This window comes from Priapulus caudatus, unplaced genomic scaffold, assembly GCF_000485595.1.
Source record: "Priapulus caudatus unplaced genomic scaffold, Priapulus_caudatus-5.0.1 Scaffold1189, whole genome shotgun sequence".
Lineage (NCBI taxonomy): Eukaryota > Metazoa > Priapulida > Priapulimorpha > Priapulimorphida > Priapulidae > Priapulus > Priapulus caudatus.
In genome coordinates this window covers 74,603-83,061 of record NW_014578250.1, presented here as the reverse complement: position 1 = coordinate 83,061, position 8,459 = coordinate 74,603, and the positions used below count along the sequence as shown (strand labels likewise).

The 8,459-nt window shown below is 50.0% G+C and overlaps 1 protein-coding gene across 1 annotated transcript in view; it reads left to right on the top strand.

The window, feature by feature from the left end:
- The window catches only part of LOC106815735 (ketosamine-3-kinase-like), a 73,933-nt gene that overhangs the window by 24,822 nt on the left and 40,652 nt on the right, over positions 1-8,459 (top strand). Inside the window, exons 3-4 of the mRNA XM_014820241.1 lie at positions 2,725-2,808; positions 3,568-3,669. Coding sequence (XP_014675727.1) covers positions 2,725-2,808; positions 3,568-3,669 — 186 coding nt within the window. The remainder of the gene's footprint in view (positions 1-2,724; positions 2,809-3,567; positions 3,670-8,459) is intronic.

The following is an 8,459-nucleotide window of genomic DNA, read 5'->3' as shown; positions in this document are numbered from 1 at the left end:
AGAGAGAGAGAGAGAGAGCGAGATCGTGAGCGAGAGAGAGAGAGAAAGCGAGATAGCGAGCGAGAGAGAGAGAGAGATAGACGAGGGGGTTGAGCCTCCCTCCCTGCTCGCCATCTGCACTACTATACACAGCATGAAGCAGAAATGAAACCTCACACCCATCTGGCTTTACCCAGCCAACTACAGACAACATCAAACAGTGGTCGAACCTTCCTCCCTGCTGGGAATATAAAAGGCACACAATTCGATCGGCTGGTTTGTGGAGAATCGGTGAACGGTAAATAATTGCGGGTGGCGATCAACGCGTGAACGACGCAATCCACTCTGCGCGCGCTCTCGCGCTCTCTCTCTCTCTCTTTTCTCGTCTTCTTCTATCTCTATCTCTCTCTCTATCTCTCTCTTCTACTCTCTCTCTCTTCTCTCTCTCTCTCTCTCTCTCTCTCTCCTCGTCCCTCTCTCTCTCTCGCTGTCTCGCCCTCTCTCTTTCTCTCTCTCTCTCTCTTCATCTCTCTCTACTCTCTCTTACTCTCGTCCCTCTGCTCCCTCGCTCTATCTGCTCTCTCTCTCCCACTACTCTCACACCTCTATCTCCATCCCTCCTCCCGCTCTCCCCCTCTCTCTTTCTCTCTCCTCTCTTTTATCTATGTGATCTCTCTCTCTATATATATTATATATATATATATATTATATATATAAACCATCTATTTATCTATCTATCATCTCTGCTATGCTATCTCTGCTATCTATCTTCTATCTATCTATCTATCTATCTACTATTTATCTATGTCTATCTATTATATCATCTATCTTCTATCTATCTACTATCTTCTATCTATCGTCTATCTATCTATCTATCTATCTATCTGTCTATCTAATCTATCTATCTCTCATCATATCTATCTTATCAAATCTATCTCTTTCCTATCATCGAAGCGCGCGCCGCTTTCTGATCTGATACTCTCTCCCTCTCTCTCCCTCTCTCTATCCCCTCCTCTTTTCTCTCTCTTTCTCTCTCTCTCTCTCTCTCTCTCTCTCTCTCTCTCTCTCTCTCTCTCTCTCTCTCTCTCTCTCTCTCTCTCTCTCTATCGCCGTGCTATCAGACAAATGTGTTTTTTATACGCTTCCGCGTGGAGATCCCACGCACCCAATTACATCTGATTGGATCGCGCGTAATGGGAACTCTAGCTCTTCTTTACACAGCTGTTCTGTAGTTTTCTGGCAAGCCATGGGGAAGAGCTGCTGTGTAGGTGGTGGTGCGGTGTGGTGAATAGAGATCGAGGCTCTCTGATGAAGATGCGAAAACGTGTACTGCAAGCGGCAACCCAAGTTTCTCCTCCTCTCATTCCCCTCCTCCTCCTCCATCTCCTCATGCTTTTCCTTGTCCTATTCTTCTTCTCATTCCTTTTAATATCGTTCTTTCTTTGCCTGTTTTGCCCGCTGCTAAATCTTCGCCTCCTTCTTCTTCTATTCTTTTTGCGTTCTCTATGCCTCTTCATCCGCTATCTTCTTCTCCTCCCCTCCCCCTCCACCTCATCCTCTCCCTCCTCCTCCTGTTTCACCTCTTTTTATCCCTCCTCCTCCACCCTCTCCTCCTACTACTACTTTCCTCCTCCTCCTCCTCCCTCCTGCCTCCTCCTCCTCCTCCGGCTCCGCCTCTGCCCGCCTACTCTCCTCCTCCTGCCCCACCTCTTCCTCCTCCTGGCCTCCCCCTCTCCACCTCCGGCTCACCTCCTCCATCCCTCTGCCTCCTTTCGCTATACCCCACTTCCCGCCTCCTCCTCCTCGCCTCCCTCTTCCTTCAGCCTTTCGTCATCATTGTGATTTAGGTGACATTCCACGCAAGCAAACTCGGCGCGTGTGTGTGTGTGTGTGTGTGTGTGTGTGTGTGTGTGTGTGTGTGTGTGTGTGTGTGTGTGTGTGTGTGTGTGTGTATGTGTGTGTGTGTGTGTGTGTGTGTGTGTGTGGGTGGCAGCTCTGATTAGCCTAAACAACTCGGAATTTTCCGTCGAAATCATAATTCTAACAATTCCGTCCGTCACGTGGCTGTCTGTTGAACTAGTCACGTGGTGCAACATCAAAGAAATATGCCGACGTGCCGGCTGCCAGTCTCGTCTCAGCTTGCGAACCACTCAGACGGGAACTCGTAACAGAATTCCGTTTACTCGGTCAGCTGAAATTCATTCAAATCCAATCTGAAAGAAATATTTAATCGGAAGAGAGCGCAACAGACGGATCTTTTGCTCCCCCGCAACGGAAGCTGCTATACGCCATAATTCAATTATTCGCTGACAAATATAGATGGCAGCACCGTAGTTGTGTTTTTCCTACCGTGACTTAGTGATGAGTGCGGAAGGCGGTAAGATCGAGTAAAACTTCTCGACGTCTCTACTATTTCAGTATGTGATGTATACGCATCGATAGCACGCGTTTTGTACATATCTGATCACACACTCACTTTGCGTTTGTATAGACGCAGGTAAAAGCAAAGCCGCGTGGACGTGCGTGTATGTGTGTGTGCGTGCGTGCGTGCGTGCGTGTGTGCGTGCGTGCGTGCGCGTGTGTGTGTGTCGACGTGTGTGTGTGTGTGTGTGCGTGTGTGCGTGTGTGTGTGCGTTCGTGCGTGCGTGCGTCTGTGTGTATGTGTGTGTGCAGTGCGTGCGCGCGTGCGTGTGTATGCGAGCGTCTGCCTATATACACAGTATACATTACCTTTCCTGTTTGCAGGCGAGAAGGCTGTTCGACGGAGAGTATGCAGGGCTTTTTGCGATGCAGGCCACGAACACCGTTAGAGTGCCGAAACCAATTAAGGTAGGAGAGACAGAGAGAGAGACAGTGTGTGTTTTAGTACCTTCAGTTGCCATTTCGAATCTCATGAAGTCTGTAATATTTCGAGCAATATTTCATAGCAGACATGGCAAGCCCAGTAATTTATTAATACATCCAAAAAACAAAAATCATAAAAAGCTAACTAGACATACAGCCATTGTATTATGAGGCTAGCTTCCCTGATCCCTTTCCCCTTTCTCTGCTCTTCTTCTCTCTCTCTCTCTTCTCTTCTCTCTCTCTCTCTCTCTCTCTCTCTCTCTCATCTCTCTCGCTGTCCCCCTCTCTCTCTCTCTCTCTCTCTCTTCTCTCTCTCGCTCCCCTCTCTCTCTCTCTCTCTCTCTCTCTCTCTCTGTCTCTCTCTCTTCTCTCTCTCTCTCTCTCACTTCTCTCTCTCTCCTCTCTCTTCTCTCTCTCTCTCTCTCTCTCTCTCTCTCTTTCTCCCTCAAACATTCACCCTTGCTCTCTCACCCACTCACTCTCGCTTTCATCCCCTCTTTCTCCTTCTATCTATCTCGTTCGCTCTCTCTCTCTCTCTCTCTCTCTCTCTCTTTCCCTCTCTCTCTCTCTCTCTCTCTCTCCCTCACTCACTCACTCTTGCTCTCTCACCCACTCACTCTCGCTTTCATCCCCTCTATCTCCCTCTATCGCTCTCGTTCGCTCTGTCTCTCTCTCTCTCTCTCTCTCTCTCTCTCTTTATTTCTCACATATATATGGCTTTCTCTCTCTGCGTCACACACACAGGTGTTGGATAATCCGCAAAGTGGTGCCGTGCTGATAATGGAACACCTAGATATGCACACGCTCAGGCAGCATAGCGCCAGACTGGGGCTCCGACGTCGCCAGGTAAGGCTTAACCCAGCTTAATACGACATACCTGCATGCTTAATACGACGTACCTGCATGCTTAATACGACGTACATGCATGCTTAATACGAGGTACATGTACGCTTAATGCGACCGCGTACGCTGCCATTGCATTCAATGACGACGTTAACCTGCATGCTTAATACGACGTACCTGCGTGCTTAATACGATGCACCTGCATGCTTAATACGACGCACCTGCATGCTTAATACGACGTACCTGCATGCTTAATACGACGTACCTGCATGCTTAATACGACGTACCTGCACGCTTAATACGACGTACATACGCTTATACGACGTACCCTGCACGCTTATACGAACGTTACCTGCATTGCTTTAATACGATGTACCTGCATGCTTAATACGACGTACCTGCACGCTTAATACGACGTACCTGCATGCTTAATACGATGTACCTGCACGCTTAATACGACGTACATTTACGCTTAATACGACGTACCTGGCCACGTTAATACGACGCTACCTGCTGCTAATACGATGTACCTGCATGCTTAATACGACGTACCTGCATGCTTAATACGACGTACCTGCACGCTTAATGCGACGTACCTGCACACTTAATACGACGTACCTGCACACTTACTATGACGTACCTGCACGCTTAATGCGACGTACCTGCACGCTTAATACGACGTACTGCACGCCCTTAATCGAGACGTACCTTTCACGCTTAATTGAGACACCTGCACGGTTAATGCGACGTACGCATGCACGCTTAATACGACGTAGATGTACGCTTAATACGCGACCTCACGCCTTAATTGCGACGTACACTGCACGCTAATGAGACGTACACTGCATAACTGGCACGCCTTTAAATGCGACGTACCTGCACACTTATATACGGACGTATCCTGCCACACTTACTATGATCGTAGCCTCCACGGTTATAATGCGACCGTACCTGCACTGCTTAATAACGACGTACCTGCATGCCTTTAATACGAACGTACCTGTACGCTTTAATGCGACTCCCGTACCTGCACACTTAATACGCACGTACTGCACGCTTACTTATGACGTACCTGCACGCTTAATGAGACGTACTTGACGCTTAATGACGTACCTGCACGCTAATGAGACGTACCTGCACGCTTAATGAGACGTACCTGCACGCTTAATGAGACGTATCTGCACGCTTAATGCGACGTACCTGCACGGTTAATGCCGACGTACCTGCCATGTTTAATACGATTGGCACTTCAAATTACTTCCGCCCTCCGGATCCGTCATGGCCGACGAAGACGAGGGTTTCTTCTGGTTTTCTCTTCTGAGGTTTTTGCACCAGTGAACGATGCACTGGTTGTGTTAATACCAGTAGGCAATCAGCTGACGGTGTGCTGCAAAAAGGAAGCGTGGTAAAAAGTGGGTTTTTTGTGTATGAAATGTGGGCATGGCGCGGTAAATCCATTTTGTTTCTATGCGTTACTACTCTCTCGTGCACGTCTGCCGCTCTCGGTCTCGTTTTCCCCAACTTAATTCCCTCTCTTCATCCCTCGCTCTCGCTCTCGCCTCTCTCTCTTTCTCTCTCTCTGCGTCCTCTTCTCTCTCTCTCTCTCTTTCTTTTCTTGCTCTCTTCTTTTTCTCTCTCTCTCTCTCTCTTTTCTCTCTCTCTCTCTCTTTTCTCTCTTTTTTTTCTCTTCTCTCTCTCTCGTTTCTCTCTCTCTCTACTGCTTTCTCTGCTCTCTCTCTGCTTTACTATAATCTCATCTCTCTTTTCGCGCCTTCTCTCTCTCGCTCTCTCTCTATATCTCTCTCTTTGCTCGCATCTTTCACGTTATCTTTCTCTTTCACTCTCACGCGCGCTTTTAATTTCTCGCTCTCTCGTTATTTTTCTTTCTGTCTCACACACATACGCGCGCATGCATCCATCCCCCAGACTTAATCACGCACGCACGCACGCATATATGCACACCTCGCCTCCTTCCATCGCACGTAGTGCGCATCTGGCGCATGGAACAGCGATTAATTATGAGTTACACATCTCCTAATAGGCGTGAATAATGTAATGTATCGCCATTGTAGAACCAGCGTTGCTTTCTAGCGCACATTTCGCTTCCACGCGGCGGGCGCATCTGCGACAGTGGCGGGCAATCCACATAACCGATATTCAAATAGAAATAAACGACAACAGTACAGCTGCATACCGCGTTTCGTGTATGTTTGGTGTCCTGTTCTGCGGTGGGATAATCAAAGCACTCGCCAGGGTCGCAGTGGTCGTATTTTTCGACTACAATAGCCTCTCGGTTGATTTCGCACTAATGAGGTTGCATGCAAAAGTAGCGACAGCCTCCATTGCTCTAGGATGTCCGTAATGTGAGCGTGCAATAGCTTTCATCGTTCACTGCACACGTAACCTACATTAAGATCGTAGACACGTGAGTATTTTTTCGCGTATCTTCATGACCTGAGAACAATATATACAACATGTATACATATATGTATAATATATATACACGATATATATATATATATATGTATACATATATATATACACGATATATATATATATATACGTATATGAGCAATGGTTCTAGGGACAGAATACTCCCCCGGTAGCAATCGCCCCCGCGGACAATTGACCCCACATGTATTCACCGCTTCGGACAATACCCCCGGACAATCACCCCCCGATAATTACCCCCCCGCCGACTTTACCCCCCCCGGACATTTTACGCCCCCGGGACAATTACCCCGCCGGACATTTACCCCCCGCGACAATTACCCACCCGGACATTTACCCCTCGGACATTTACCCCGGGACAATCACACCCCGGACAATATACCCCCGGACATTACCCCCCGGACAATTGCTCCCCGGACATTTACCCGCCGGACATTTACCCCCCGGACAATCACCCCCCGGACATTTACTCAATTTGTTGTTTATTATTCATTGTTGAACAGTGATACAGGGAGGAGGTCGAGGAGGAGAGAAGAAGGTGGTGGAGGAGGAGGAGGGGGAGAAGGTGGGGAGAAGGTGGTGGAGGAGGAGGATGAGGAGGGGAAGAAGGTGGAGGAGGAGGAAGAGGGGGAGAAGGTGGATGAAGAGGAGGAGAGACGGAGAGGAGGTGGAGGAGGAGGAGAAGGAGGAGGAGGAGAGGAGGAGAGGAGGTGGAGGAGGAGGAGGGGGAGAACGCGGGGAGAAGGTGGCGAAGGAGGAGGAGGGGGAGAAGGTGGTGGAGGAGGGGGAAGGGGGAGAAGGTGGAGGAGGAGGAGAGGATGAGAGGAGGAGGAAGAGGAGGAGGAGAGGGGTAGAGGAGGAGGAGGAGGGGTAGAACGTGGGGAGAAGGTGACGGAGGAGGAGGGGGAGAAGGTGGAGGAGACGGAGGAGGAGGGGGAGAAGGTGGAGGAGGCGGGGAAGAGGATGAGAGGAGGAGAGGAGGTGAAGGAGGAGGAGGAGGAGGAGGAGAAGAGGTAGAGGAGGAGGAGGGGGAGAACGTGGGGAGAAGGTGGTGGAGAAGGAGGGGGAGGAGTGGAGAAGGTGGAGGAGGAGGAGGTAGAGAAGGGAGGAGGTAGCGGAGGACCAGGTGGTGGAGGAGGAGGGGAGAAGGTGGTGGAGGAGGAGGAGAGGAGCTGGGGGAGGAGGAGGAGAGGAGGTGGAGGAGGAGGAGGGGGAAAATGTGGGGAGAAGGTGGTGGAGGAGGAGAAGGGGGAGAAAATAGAGGAGGAGGAGGAGAGGAGGAGAGGAGGAGGAGAGGAGGTGCAGGAAGGAGGAGGTAGAGGAGACCGCTTGATACCATGAGCAATATATGTGTGTATATTGTTATCGGTTTACGGCTGGCTGTGGAAACGAGAAGCCGCCAGGTGTCGCGCGACGCGCACGCAATCATCGTCTGCTGCTCCCGCGGGAAATCCGACGCGAAAAGGCAATATCGAGCCAGATCGCATCCCGCAGGGGCGGCAGCTGAGTGAAAGAGCAAACGACACTTGCACATAAACACGACAAATTGGTTTTCGAACCTCATCGGTTGTCGTCTGTGAGAGGCGGGTGAGAGGGGAGGGGAGCGGTGCGCGCGAGGCACTGCTCACAACGCGGGGGAGACTGATGCTCATTTGTCGAGCAGTAACGCGCGCCGCTAGATGTCGCCTGTTCATAGAGGGCGTATGTACCGTCGGAACCGTGCTTTCTTATGTAGTCCCCGACTATACAGTTATATAGTTACGACTATATTCGGTATTCCTATGAGAATCGGGGAAAGTGAAAACGAAAGATGCGCAAAGACGCAAACAACGCGTCTGCTGCGCAGCTGCTATATTGGATACGTTGCCGCAGCTGCTCGTTCGAAAACCGCCGGCGTTCGTCTTGTAATCTCGTCTGCAATTTCCAATCGCTGCCAGCTATCAGTTATTCCTTCTCTTCTATATGCTGTTCTCGCGTGGCTTAGTTGCTAATATCGAATTTCAATCAACCCGAGTGACAACGAGTGAATGCGAGTGAAAATCACCCAGGTGACAATGTTACACGTCGCACTTCATTGTGCCCACGAGGATGTTGCACATCGTTATCAATCTTGAGACGAGAGAAATCTTTGCGATGGCGCAGTTTCTCTCGGCATTGCAATTTGTAACTGACAACGTCAATCCAGATGAGAGACCGGATACCAGAGAAGCGTCGCCTGAGAGGTGTTGATCCTGCCCGCTAAGCGCGAATCTTGCGCGCAGTTCCGCGGCAAGGCGCACGCGACCGCGGGAACGTCCTACGAAAGTATCACGCGCTGGCAGCTTTTGGGGGCACCACTAGTC